This window comes from Oncorhynchus masou, chromosome 21, assembly GCF_036934945.1.
Source record: "Oncorhynchus masou masou isolate Uvic2021 chromosome 21, UVic_Omas_1.1, whole genome shotgun sequence".
Classification (NCBI taxonomy): domain Eukaryota; kingdom Metazoa; phylum Chordata; class Actinopteri; order Salmoniformes; family Salmonidae; genus Oncorhynchus; species Oncorhynchus masou.
Window position 1 is genome coordinate 33,386,505 of NC_088232.1, and position 14,964 is coordinate 33,401,468.

Here is a 14,964-nt window from a genome sequence, read left to right on the forward strand (position 1 = left end):
AAATGTAATTTGAATGGAGATTTGAATTGCAATTCTCACCCTGGTTTGTCTTAACCCAGTGGTATTTGCATGGCCACTTCCCGGCTTTGGCTGGCAGCACTGGCACTGGGCAGTGAGTGGGCAGGCTGGGTGAGTGGGTTTAGGAAATGAAAGGGGGGATTGATCAGGATACAGCCTCTGCCTCTCCACAGTCCTCTTTGTCCATTCATTGTGCTTGTGGCATTGAACCTATTGATTGTGCAAGTCTCCCCTGAAGAAGGATTCTGTGAGGGAAGATTGTATTTGATGGGGACATCTCCGGGTAGGTGGAGCACAGACCTCCAAACACCAAGACTATGGTGACTAACTGTAGATAACATTGCTGAGGATTACATTATAGATGATGAATCGGAAATGCTGCCATTGTCACGTTTTGGACTGGTTCTGAAGACCTTAACCAAGAGCTGGGCAATATCTCCATTTATTTATTTTATGTTTTCACTTTGTTGTACAATTTTTTTGTAGGTCAAAATCACTCAATTTCAAACAGTCAGCAATCAATTCAGGGTTGTGAAATTATACCTAGGCTAGTTTATAAGCCTTCCACAACCATGATACCAGCTAATAATTAAATTATCAAAATAGTTTAGCCTGCTTTTTTTTGCAATCAATGATCTGGCTTTCAAATCTGTCTTTTAAAAATGCAATGTTTAGTTCCAAATTTAAACAGAGCCTTGCATAATGCACATTCACTAATAATGTCTAACTTCTTGTAGCAGGTCTTGGGCTGTAGAAAATGTTTGAGGCCGATGTTCAATCACACAAGCCCACGTGCTAGTGAGTAGCCAGCTAATCTTTTAAGTTTCAAGTTTAGCCAACTTGGATCTATTTGCTAGCTAACAAGGCAGAACAGTTGAATTGTTATAGGGGAACATTTAAAAAAAAATACAACTTCATTTTCATCTCCTGCACCACCCCTACATCAACATATGTGACATAGAAACTCACCAATGTTTGATGACATCATTGGAAACACACAGAGAAATGTAAGTGTTTCCAATGTCATCATCAACCAATTAGTAGGCAATGCCTACTCACATTTGGTCAACATCACACAATGATTGTCATTGGAAACACTTATGTTCCCCTCTTTTTTTTACTACAAAACATAGAAACGCATAATTTTCACATGTTTGGGTGGTGCTGGAGATGAATGAAGTTGAACATTTAAATGTCAGTTTATGAACAGTTTTCTGTGTCTCCAACTTTTTGAATAGCATGTTAGCCTGTCCACTTTTGTTTAGATGTTGAAATCAAGTGACCTACCTCATTTCTCTCCAATTCCCAAAATAATTGTTTTATGCTTATTGCACATTTATAAAGACTAGACAGCTAGTATAAGTCTTTGGCTAAAATGCTGCTATTGGTACTTGGTACTGAAATGCTGCGTGCGACAAACTGAACATTCATTTCCCAGAATCAATGTTCATTGATACTCTTGTTTTAATAGTGTCTGTTCTGTGTACATTTTGAGTAGTTGAGACATAAAAGGGTATGGTTAGAAAGGTGAACTTCTCAATTACAGTAAAATGGGTTTCTGTGGACCAAATCTGAAATGCACATAGCGAGTTGAAACCACTTGTTAGAGAGGATCCCTCATTTTTGTTGTGAGTGGCAGGTGGAGTGGCTTGGGGGGGTGGTGTGTAAACCATAGGGGAAGAGTCGAAGCATGAGGTTTCACTCGCTAAAATCTATCCAAAATAAGCCCCATGCGTTTCTATGGACTCATTTTGGACTTAAGCTTGCCTTTGGGACAATGACTCCCATTGTTAGGGTGTAGACATGAGCATCTTGCCATTATATACAGATCTCTGGTGTAAATGGGAAGGTGCACAGAAAGAGGCAACCAAAAAGACATGACAACAATCTACCATTAAAAAAATGTGATTCTTGCAATACAGGCATCTGGAATGTCACACAAACATATAAAAACATATTGCCCTACCTTAAGCCCTTCTGACCCATAATAACCCACTGTGCCATCCTCACATGACCCTAGAAGCAGTCATGGGGTCATAGCCAGGGCTATCGCTTTAACAAATGTCTCATACTACGTTAACGCTGTACTGTCACTAAGTCGATGACTAGGGGACTGCAGGTGGCTCTTTCTTGGGTATGGTGGCATTGCTGGAGTACAGATGATGCTCAGAGCCTCCATTCTAATCCCTTCTCAGAATCAAGAGGCTAAAAATGCCCACACTGGCCCAGGTCAAAAGGCAAAGAGATTACAATAAACTAGAGCACAGATTTAAAAGGCTGTCCTGGCTAATGCAATGATGAAGAGGTCTCCAGGTGACATTGCACACTTCACTTCCTGTCCTTAATGATGGATAATGGACTGGCATTTATGTCCAGTCTTCCTATCCAATGCCAAATGGCTTCACTGGAATGGTAGAGATGTAATGCCCCAGTGTCTTCAAGCTAGAGAGATTGCATTGACTTACCACTGACAATAACAGCTGTGAAGGGGTGGTTGCTGAAGGCTAACAGAAGAGTGGAATTGATCCTGCTTTATTGTGGACTGATCGCAGCGGTCATGACCTGCTTCATATCATATTGATCGCACTCGTGTGCAGTCAGTCAGCGATGGCAGAGCTACAATATTCCCCTGTGAGTGGGTTGTGTCTAGCATACCAGCTCTCAGCCCTGTTCTGACTGAGACCATGTGTTTTCCAGGCTGCCTGGCTGTGGGGACAGGTGGCCAGGGGAGGGAGGAGGAGGATGAGTATGGGGAGGAGGTGGTAGTCGTTGCAGTAACGAGGGCTTTGGGGATTACAGTGTAGTGGTTGGTTGTTTAGCCCAATCGCTAATAAAAGGAAAGGTTGGTGGATTTTTATTCAATTAATATAATTGATTCTGAAATACTGTAATCAGTCAAAATGTCAACCTGAACTCTCTTATTCTGTGGGGGGTGGATGACCGAACAGAAGGCCTGTGTGTTAGATGGGAGGAGAGCATGGGGTTTCCCAGCTGTAGGGGCCAGCTGGTGGATGTAGAGTATTGGTCTGTTCTGGAAGAGGCACCTCCATTCACCAGGCAGACCAGGCCCGTAGTTACAGCAGACTGAGAGACTGGGCATCACAAGGGCGCACCAAGATAGAAATGTTAACCACACACTAAATAGAGAAGTTGTTATGATGAGGCCATTTTGTACTGTGTATTTTTAATTTGAGTCAGCCAGTTCAGGCTCCAAGTTAGTGTGACTAATGTGGTAGAGGTATTATGCTGCTGACCATCATGTGAGTCAGAGAGCCTCCCCAGTCTGGTCTGGATAGTCCTGTAAAGGAGACCTGACACACATCTTAAACTCTGCTCTTCTACAGACTAGTGCAGAGTAACAGCTGCGGCGTGGCTAGCTAGCTGACAGACGGAGGGGGAGCATTTTAAAGTGCTTTATGTAATAGCCCAGCTATAATCCAAGGTGAAGCTTAGATAACTAATACAATGAATGTGATCTATGTGGATGAATGAAAGTGGATACAAATGGCCCTGCTCTAAAACCCCTAGGAACACACATTATTATTCATGCATTCACGTACAGACAAGAATATTCTGTAACGTTTTTTTTTCTCTTGGAAGAATATCTTTATCTACCCTTTGGGGGAATGAATGAACTTTTCCTGAAATGTTAGAAACTCTCTCACTTTCTTTCTCCCCATTTTTCTGACAGGTACAATGGCTCCCTCCCAAACGGAGACCGGGGCAGAAGGAAAAGCCGCTTTGCCCTGTACAAGAGAAGCAAAGCCAACGGTGTTAAACCCAGCACCGTCCATATCCTCAACACGCCACAAGCCAGCAAGGTAAACCAGGAACCGAGCCTACTCACATTCATGCACAAACTAAGTAATTGATGGGTGAAGACTGAGTTCTCATGAATATGTTATTACCCTTCTTAGCAAATTGGTAGAATACCAACAATTGACACAACAGTGAGAACCAACACTGAATTTAACTCATTTGACTTTAACACGTTTTTCACGTATCTAACTTGAAATCCCAGTCAAGAAAATATTGTTGCTCTATTGATGGCTCTGACATTTACTACACAAAAGCTGCAGCCAGACCTCCTAGCTTTGCTATGTGTGGTGTCTGCCAGAAAACTGCCAGTCCAGTACAACATGTCTGTCCTCTTGCATTCCTACATTTGGTATCCTAGCAGTCAGCTAAACAAGCTAGAGTGCCTGCTGCTGACGTCTGCAGTTTTTAGAAGCACATGTTTCAAAGCACTTCTCCTTTTTGTTTTTAGGCCTTCTGGCTTAAGGCCCTTCAGTCTGTGTTAGTCTCCCACCCTGTAGCCTGACTGTCTGAACTCTTCTCACTAGGAGAAAAGGTTTAGGAGCTAGCTGTTAGCTGATAAAGGCTGTGTCATCTCTGACTGCCTGTTCAGTGAACTGTACTGGGCCCTGCTCTGCTATTTCACGACACACACCAGTATGTGTAGGTTTATGTAAGAGGTCATGTACAGCTTGTTATATAATGATGGAGCTTTATTAACCCCCCAGCACCTTCACCTCCCCTCTGCCACCCTGGTATCAGGGCCTCTATTAAACTTGGTTTAGTGGGGTGAAGTGAGGAGGATGTTGTTGCAGTTGGCTGACCTTCCCCTCACAGCTGTACACACAGATGAAAATAGCTGTTCCTTATTCAGTTTGTCAAACTTCTGCCCTGCTAGAGCTGCCCTGGTCAACTGTATGTGCTGTTATTGTGAAGTGGAAATGACTAGGAGCAACAAGGGCTCAGCTGCGAAATAATAGGGCACACAACACTCACTGCTGAGGGACTCTGGAAGCAACGTCAGAAAAATAACTGTTTGTCGGGACGCGAGCTTCATGAAATGGGTTTCCATGGCCAAGCAGCCGCACACAAGCCAAAGATCACCATGCGCAATACCAATGGTTGACTGGAATGTTGTAAACATTGCCACCATTGGACTCAGTGGAAACAAGTTCTCTGGAGTGATGAATCATGCTTCACCACCTCCCCCAATGCCTAGTGCTAACTGTAAAGTTTGGTGGAGGAGGAATAATGGTCTGGGGCTGTTTTTCATGGTCTGGGCAAGGCCCCTTAGTTCCAATGAAGGGAAATCTTAATGCTACAGCAGAGATGGTAGACAATTCTGTTTGTCAGACTTTGTGGGAACAGTTTGGGGAAGGCCCCCTCCTGTTTCAGCATGACAATGCCCCCCGTGCACCGAGCGAGATTCATACAGAAATGGTTTGTCGAGATGGCACAGAGTCCTGACCTCAACCCTATTTGAACACCTTTGGGAAGAATTGGATCGCCAACTGCGAGCCAGGCCTAATTGCCCAACATCAGGGCCCGACCCCACGAATGCTCATGTGGCTGAATGGAAGCAAGTCCCCGCAACAATGTTCCAACACTTAGTGGAGAGCCTTCCCAGAAGAGTGGAAGCTATTATAGCAGCAAAGGGGACCAACTGAATTTTAATGGCCATGATTTTGGAATGAAATGTTCGACAAGCAGTTGTCCACGTACTGTTGGTCATGTAGTGTATTTGGCTGTTTTCGCAGCATAATATTTAGAAATGGTCCTTTTTCGGGGTTAGAATAAATGCTAACTCCTGTTCGTATTAGCTTGTAACATACTGTAGCTAGCCATATACAGTGCATTCATAAAGTTTTCAGACCCCTTTTACTTTTTCCACATTTTGTTACGTTACAGGTTTATTCTAAAATGCATTGAATTGTTTCTTTCCCCATCAATCTACACACAATACCTCATAATGACAAAGCAAAAAAAGGGGGAGGTATGATGCTACAAGCTTGGCACACCTGTATTTGGGGAGTTTCTCCCATTCTCTGCAGATCCTCTTAAGCTCTGTCAGGTTGGATGGGGAGCGTCGCTGCACAGCTATTTTCAGGTCTCTCCAAAGATGTTCGATCAGGTTCAAGTCCGGGCTCTGGCTGGGCCACTCAAGGACATTCAGAGACTTGTCCCGAAGCTACTCCTGTGTTCTCTTGGCTGTGTGCTTAGGGTCAATTGTCCTGTTGGAAGGTGAACCTTTGACCCAGTCTGAGGTCCGGAGCGCTCTGGAGCAGGTTTTCATCAAAGATCTCTCTGTACTTTACTCCATTCATCTTTCCCTTGATCCTGACTAGTCTCCCAGTCCCTGCCGCTGAATAACATCCCCACAGCATGATGCTACCACCACCATGCTTACTGTAGGGGTGGTGCCAGGTTTCAACCAGACATGACGTTTGGCATTAAGGACAAAGAGTTAAATCTTGGTTTCATCAGACCAGAGAATCCTTTAGGTGCCTATTGGCAAACTCCAAGTGGGCTGTCATGTGCTTTTTGTACTGAGGAGTGGCTTCCATCTTGCCACTACCTTAAATGGTGGAGTGCTGCAGAGATGGTTGTTCTTCTGGAAGGTTCTTGCATCTCCACAAAGGAACTCTGGAGCTCTGTCAGAGTGACCATCGAGTTCTTGATCACCTCCCTGACCACGGCCCTTCTCCCCCGATTGCTCAGTTTGGCGGGGCGGCCAGCTCTAGGAAGAGTCTTGGTGGTTCCAAACTTCGGTTTAAGAATGATTTATGCCACTGTATTCTTGGGGACCTTCAATGATGCAGACATTTTTTGGTACCCTTCCCCCAGATCTGTGCCTCGACACAATCCTGTCTCGGAGCTCTATGGACAATTCCTTCGACCTCATGGCTTGGTGTTTGCTCTGACATGCACTGTTAACTGTGGGACCTTTATGTAGACAGGTGTGCCTTTCTAAATCATGTCCACATGTGGACTCCAATCAAGTTGTAGAAATATCTCAAGGATGATCAATGGGAACAGGATGCATGTGAGTTCAATTTCGGGTCTCATAGCAAAGGGTCTGAATACGTACGTAAATAAGGCATTTCTGTTTTTATTTTTATTATTTTGCAAAAAATTCAACCTGTTTTCTCTTTGTCATTATGGGGTATTTTGTGTAGATTGAGGGGGGAAAAAAACAATTTAATGCATTTTAGAATACGGCTAACGTAACAATGTGGACAAAGTCAAGGGGTCTGAATACTTTCCGAATGCACTATAGAAATCGATGGTGTTACTTGAAGCCTATTTTTAAGTGTAATGCAGTTGATTGGGGACTGACATATTGGTTTGACATCCATACAAGCATTATTCTCTTATTACCCCAAGAAGGTATGAAATGCACATAAATATAGGCACATTTTGTTGGTAGGCAATAAGGAGATTTTGAATCTTGCCCGCATGGGGGATGCGTCAGTGGTGTTGCCATGGCATTCCCATTGTTTTGATTGAGTCGATTCATCTCTTTACCGCATCTATACCTATAGCCAGCACTGAGGGTTCTATTTGAAAGTAGAGATGTGAGATATCAATTGAGAGGGTAACTGTTACATGTGGATTTCCAAGTGTGTACTTGTCCACCGACGCTTTCTCTGCTCAGCAGGAATGTGTTCTCTCACTCTCAGACACTACACCAAATCTCCCTCCTCACACTGTAGTAGGTCCATGTGAACACGTTGAGAAAGCGCTCTGACTGAGTAGGGCTCACGTGTCTGTGCACACTCTGGTGCTAATGACCGATAATGAGGAGCTCCCATGATCACTACCAGACTCCTATTCAAATCCTGCCTCTGCTCCCTATTCTGCCCACTTGATCTCAATTACAGGTGTCTGTCTGGGTGTGTTTGTGTTCCTTTGGGTGTTCCCTAACAAACGGTTTAGACCTCGCTCTCTTCAGGTCTCAGTTGGTTGTGTGGGATTTTAGAACTGGGTATGTATCAATCTTAAGTAGCCAAATGTTGTGTTGAAAATGTGGAATGCTTTACACTTGTGGGAATTGGCCTATATGGAACAGGTTTCTTACAAAATAAATATGAAAGTACATGCATAAGCATGTTAGCAATTGAAAGGGAACAGTTTGGAGATAATAGGAACATTATTAGACCAAAGTTTAGGACACAACAGTTCACCTGACACCACTGAATAAACTGTTGCTTTTTATGTGCATTTTTTTATATTTACCATACTTTTCACCACATTTTTGATAATGAAATTTTGAAAATACTCTGGATACATTCAGCAACATGATAATATTCCTCAAATGTGGGTTAGTTGCAACATAACACAACACAAAAGAATAACAAGGGTTTGAGTGAGAGGACTAACTGGTGTCTCCAAGTGGTCGCGCACAGTTAAGTAATTTCAATGCTGTGTCTTTTAGGAACTAGAGCAAGCACACTTGGAGTTTTGTTTGAAACCCAGCCCTGCGTCCCTACCTTTACACAATTACTGTTGTTTACGCAATCCAAAAATGGTCCATTTTATAAATCCAAATCTGGGTCAGGTGAGCATAATATGAAAGCTTGTTCTATTGCCAACATGACTAGCTAAGTTATAAAATGTGATCTTATATTGTTAGGCTTTCACAGGGAAATTCTGAGAAACCGATGGTATTGTTGGTGACCATAATGACGTCATGAGTGTTACACATGGAATAAACAAGCGTACAGTCAATAACACAATAGGAAAAAAGTCTATATACAGTGTGTGCAAATGGCGTGAGGAGGTAAGGTAATAAATGGGCCATAATAGCGTAGTAATTGCAGTTTAGCAAATTAACACTGGAGTGATAGATGAGCAGATGATGATGGGCTAGTAGAAATACAGGTGTGCAAAAGAGCAGAAAATTAAATAAAAACAATATGGGGATGAGGTAGGTAGATTGGGTGGGTTGTTTACAAATGGGCTATGTACAGCTGCAGCGATCGGTTAGCTGATGTTTAAAGTTAGTGAGGGAAATGGAAGTCTCCAGCTTCAGCAATCTTTGCACTTCATTCCAGTCATTGGCAGCAGAGAACTGGAAGGAAAGGCGGCCAAAGGAAGTGTTGGTTTTGGGGATGACCAGTGAGATATACCTGCTGGAGCGTGTGGGTGTTGTTATCATGACCAGTGAGCTAAGGCGGAGCTTTACCTAACATAGACTTATAGATGACCTGGAGCCAGTGGGTCTGGCAACGAATATGTAGCGAGGGCCAGCCAGCTAGAGCATACAGGTCGCAGTGGTGGGTAGTATATGGGGCTTTGGTGACAAAACGGATGGCACTGTGATAGACTGCATCGAGTTTGCTGAGTAGGGTATTTTAAGCTATTTTGTAAATGACATCGCCAAAGTCGTGGATTGATAGGATGGTCAGTTTTACGAGGGTATGTTTGGCGGCATGAATGAAGGAGGCTTTGTTGAGAAATAGGAAGCCGATTTAAAATTTTGGATTGGAGATTTTACAGTCTAGCCAGACACCTAGGTATTTGTAGTTGTCCACATATTCTAAGTCAGAACCGTCCAGAGTAGTGATGCTCGTCGGGCGGGCGGGTGCGGGCAGCGAACGGAGACCCTGAGATCTGACGTTGTGTATAGCATGTTACTGTACAACCACTGCGTTCCAATTTAGGAGCTTATCAGTCCAAATCTGCCATTTCCAACCTGTATATTAAACTGTTCTTGTATCTGTGTAATAAAACTGTAATTTACTTTTGGAGCAACATTTTATTAGCATGTTTTTATTAATACTTTGCATTTTAATTGCCCAATGAGCTGAGTGTTTTCAACTCCTGTACATGAGGAATAGTCACTTTTCCTTATTCCATGTATGTAATCACACCATTATTATGCAATTTTAAAGCAATTTACAAAGTTATGTAACAATGTTGTTTTTGTAGTAATCACTATGTTACTACACATGTATAAGAACTTGTTGTAAACTGTTACTTTACCACTCATTATGAAAATATATTTGTTAGTAATTCTGAAGCTGCAAAAGTGTTCTACTCTAATGTTGACGTGTCCCTTGTGTATTTAATTATAGGCTATATTATTTAGACTAATTCCATTACCTGTTGTTGTGTAACTGTAGTTGATGAAGCATTTGGTTCTTCATCAAATATTTGTCAGCCATCCATTTTATTACTGTCATTAAAATACCTTCACATTTTTATTTGATTTTCTGAGACCTGTTTTTGAAAATCAAAGAAAGTAGTTGACTTTTAGTTAACTCTGTAAACTATATCCAACTACCTTGATTATTTGGAAAGTTGGTATTTTCTACCCAGGTCTGGCTGACTGAGTATGAATTGTATCTGACCCAACTGTATCCGACTTCATCTGATTGACTGGCCTATGTTGACTGAGCCTAGAGTACAGTTTATGGTCACTGTCATGGAAGTGTTACTTCACAGGAACACTGATCCCTACTGTCCCATTCCAGGAATTCCTTCCAATGTTTTTATCCAGTGATATAATGAAGGGTTAGTGCAACCATCTAATGAGTCCCCATCACGAGTGGTGGTGCGGTTGCGGAAGGCATTAGTTCCCATCCTGAACTGCTGGCACATGGCTGATCTGATGGTGTGAGAACAAAGTAGACGCTAGACACTTCCTAGCCCAGTTTAGACCCGAGTGGAACTCTGGTTTAGTATTATAACATTTGCCCACCTCTGTCTCTCAAATCAGTTTATTTGTCACGTGCGCTGAATGCTTACTTACAGGCTCTAACCAATAGTGCAAAAAAGGTATTAGGTGAACAATGGGTAGGTAAAGAAATAAAACAGTAAAAAGACAGGCTATATACAGTAGCGAGGTTATAAAAGTAGCGAGGCTACATACAGACACCAGTTAGTCAGGCTGATTGAGGTCGTGTGTACATATAGATATGGTTAAAGTGACTATGCATATATGATGAACAGAGAGTAGCAGTAGTGTAAAAGAGAGGGTGGTGGGTGGGACACGATGCAGCTAGCACGGTTAGCCACTGTGCGGGAGCACTGGTTGGTCGGCCCAATTGAGGTAGTATGTACATGAATGTATAGTTAAAGTGACTATGCATATATGATAAACGGAGAGTAGCAGCAGCGTAAAAGGAGGGGTTGGGGGAGGCACACAATGCAAATAGTTCAGGTAGCCATTTGATTACCTGTTCAGGAGTCTTATGGCTTGGGGTAGAAGCTGTTGAAAAGCCTTTTTGTCCTAGACTTGGCACTCCGGTACCTCTTGCCATGCGGTAGTAGAGCGAACAGTCTATGACTGGGGTGGCTGGGGTTTTGGACAGTTTTTGGGGGCCTTCCTCTGACACTGCCTGGTGTAGAGGTCCTGGATGGCAGGCAGCTTTGCACCAGTGATGTACTGGGCCGTTCGCACTACCCTCTGTAGTGCCTTGTGCTCGGAGGCCGAGCAGTTGCCGTACTAGGCAGTGATGCAACCAGTCAGGATGCTCTTGATGTTGCAGCTGTAGAACCTTTTTGAGGATCTCAGGACCCATGCCAAATCTTTTCAGTTTCCTGAGGGGGAATAGGCTTTGTCGTGCCCTCTTCACAACTGTCTTGGTGTGTTTGGACCTGTCTAGTTTGTTGATGTGGACACCAAGGACTTTGAAGCTCTTAACCTGCTCCACGACAGCCCCATCGATGAGAATGTGGGCGTGCTCGGTGCTCCTTTTCCTGTAGTCCACATTCGCTCGACGGATATGGCAGTGCGAATGTTGCCTGTAATCCATGGCTTCTGGTTGGGGTATGTACGTGCAGTCACTGTGGGGACGACGTCCTCGATGCACTTATTGATAAAGTCAGTGACTGATGTGGTGTACTCCTCAATGCCATCGGAAGAATCCCAGAACATGTTCCAGTCTGTGATATAGCAAAACAGTCCTGTAGTTTAGCATCTGCTTCATCTGACCACTTTTTTTTATAGACCGAGTCCGAGTTCCAGCTTTAATTTTTGCTTGTAAGCAGGAATCAGGAGGATAGAGTTGTGGTTGTATTTACCAAATGGAGGGCGAGGGAGAGCTCTGTATGCATCTCTGTGTGTGGTGTAAAGGTGACCTATAATTTCTTTCTCTCTGGTTGCACATTTAACATGTTGATGAAAATTTGGTTGAACTGATTTAAGTTTCCCTGCATTAAAGTCTCCGGCCACTAGGAGCGCTGCCTCGAGGTGACTGGTTTCTTGTCTGCTTATTTCCTTATACAGCTGACTGAGTGCAGTCTTAGTGCCAGCATTTGTCTGGTGGTAAATAAACAGCCATGAAAAGTATAGCTGAAAACTCTCTAGGCAAGTAGTGTGGCCTGCAATTTATCACAATATACTCTCCTTCAGGTGAGCAAAATCTAGAGACTTCCTTAGATTTCATGCACCATCTGTTTACAAATATGTACAGACCACCCCCCCTCGTCTTACCGGAGTGTGCTGTTCTATCTTGCCAGTGCAGCGTGTATCCCGCTAGCTGAATATGTCTGCATGTTTGGTGACTCTTTTCCCATGTCCGAATGGATCTCCGTAATCGGAAGACAGTTCAGGTTGTTGTTTGCATCGGCGAGCAGTGCCCAAGAAAATAAATACATCCAATTGTTAGATGCTACCACCCCCCTCCCAAACAAAACCAAACATTGATTCGATGTGGTCTTCTCACTTCGCACGCACACCTGTTTCACACCTGCCGCAGACAAGAAGTATACTGGACGTGTGCACACGAACATTGACATCCATGTTACATTTTGATTTGTAGGGGGGTGGTAGCATCTTAACAATTTCCTTAAATTATTTATTGGGCTCTGCGACACAAACAAGGATCTCTTAATCAGAACAGTCTACCGATTTTTACGGACATACCATTCTAAACATGGTAGTCATTTTACGCGTCCTTAACTCGAACGCTTCTCCAAAATTATGCTGGAAGACGTAACGTTACTGCTAAAATAACTATTTACTTGTGTTAACTGTATAGGTGACGGCAAGCTCTTTAGGGTTAGCTGCTTCCCTGATTTCATCACCCTATAGTACTTAAGAAGCCCTTTGTTTCAGTAGATTTATGATATCATTATTAATGAGCTCATACAATGTCATTTATATTTGACTTCTAATATCCTATTAACCCTTTCAGTGTAAGAACTGTCATTATCAGTCCATTGCATGGTATAGAAGGCCTCTTCTGATGTGCTTCCTCTGCTGTTGCAGGCGGTGAACTGCAAAGTGCAGCACAGTATTTCCTACACTCTGTCCAGGAACCAGACAGTAGTGGTAGAGTACTGCCATGACAAAGACACAGACATGTTTCAGGTAAGTCCGCCCGTTTCAACATCCCAGATACTCTGTTGGTCTAAGCTTAGCAGATGACCCTGCCGTATGTATATTATCCATCAGTCCTAAAAATCGGTGTAATTTTCTTAACACTCGAACCATAAGTTTACAAGACAATCTGCTTAGTAATAAGACATTGATATTGCATTTCAACAATCAACTGCGGTCTGTTTTGTAGAATTTTTTTATGAAGTGCTAATCTGCCTCATGGATTTTTTTGCTACATGGCAGTGTTTCTATAGCATTCAGTCTCTCTCTTAGTCCCTCTCCGCTCTCCTTCCGTCAAGTGAAGACATGTTCTGTTACCCCCCTAGCATTAATCTAAATCCAGAGCACAGACCGCTCTACTCCCACCAGAGGAATTGAGACTGCTCCAGACACCACCTTCACATTCAACCCTTTATTGTGTTCATGTTTCTGCAAATGGCACTAAGTAAACAGAAAGCCATAACCAGCAGAGAGATGATAAATACCAACAAAATTATTATGGAAATGAGATGGAAAAGCATTGACTTTTCTGTGTGAAGCTGAAATTTATATACTTATTTAATCAGTATCTTTTTGTATTACAATTCATACAAATTCTATTGGTTTGTGACCTTGATTTGATAAAATAACAAATGGGTGTATTTAGCTAGCTGATGGAGGCCTTTTTTATATTGATACATTAACAGTCACTGTTCATTCCTGTCTTTGGACCATTCAATGAGATTCTTTCATACCATTATTTTCTGGTTGTGGGAATTTGCGATCATTAGTGGTGGCAGCGTCTTAGCCGATTGTTTAATTTACTATTTATGAAGGAAATTGCCCATGATTGGGGACGTTGACCATAGACAACGATCGGGCCGATATTGGCCTTTTGTAGTGTCTCAGCCCTTCTCTATCGGCTTTTCCGAAAGTCTCTCTACATAGCAAAGCTGCTGCTATGCCAGCCGCCACTCGGAATGTCTAGCTGGGAAAATCAGCAACAGCAAGCTAGCTCATTCTCCAACTGAAAGGTGCACTATTGAGAAATGGACGAATTGGCAGTGACCAAAATGTAACTCCTGTTGCAAATATTAGTTTAGTTAATATACTAATAATAAGCATTGCTGCCAACTCTCTCACACATTGGCCCATTTGAACCTCTTCTCAAGCTCACACGCCACATCTCTTTATATCTCACACATTGAAAAGTACTGCTTTTATTTTTCTAATTAGTCTATTCTATAGTCGGTGCGTTAACTTTTCAACTGTGTTCCAAATCGTTTTCAAATCTGAGCATCTGCGCCTAAAAATTAACATCACAGAACCTCCATTGTCCTGCCACAGCACTGTGAACCACACCACATTTAAACATATGATTGATAGTTGTAAGGGATCAAGGGGATTGGATGAGCGTTTTTATAGAAACGCCCCTCAAGATTAGAGTAGAGCTCAATAGCAAGGTAACATTCTCCGCTGAGTTTATAAAACTGTAAAAAGAGCAGCATGGTAGGGTTGTTTTTATGAACAATTTCCATAATATGTGGTTGCTGTTACTTACTATCAACAGCATATACTAGTCAATTTACTCCACACTTGCATTAGTCCCCTGTTTGGTGATTGGCATTTAGGCTGTTACAACGACAAGGCAGCAGACAGACCTACAGTATGTTTTAGCAGGGAAGTTTGGTAGGGTGACCTGACATGTAAGTATGAAAATAATTTTGTCAAACCGATTATTAACCAATAAGTGTAAGTTTGATTCAAGAGCTGGGAAAATAAATATACAAATAATTTGGTTAGGGTGTAGGGGCAGGTTTGTATGATCTATTTACTTATTTAGT

The 14,964-nt window shown here is 42.6% G+C and overlaps 1 protein-coding gene across 1 annotated transcript in view; it reads left to right on the top strand.

Moving 5' to 3' along the window:
* The window catches only part of LOC135508187 (E3 ubiquitin-protein ligase pellino homolog 2-like), a 49,488-nt gene that overhangs the window by 27,052 nt on the left and 7,472 nt on the right, over nt 1–14,964 (top strand). The window contains exons 2-3 of the mRNA XM_064928212.1: nt 3,710–3,839; nt 13,031–13,132. Of these exons, the coding sequence (XP_064784284.1) occupies nt 3,710–3,839; nt 13,031–13,132 (232 nt within the window). The remainder of the gene's footprint in view (nt 1–3,709; nt 3,840–13,030; nt 13,133–14,964) is intronic.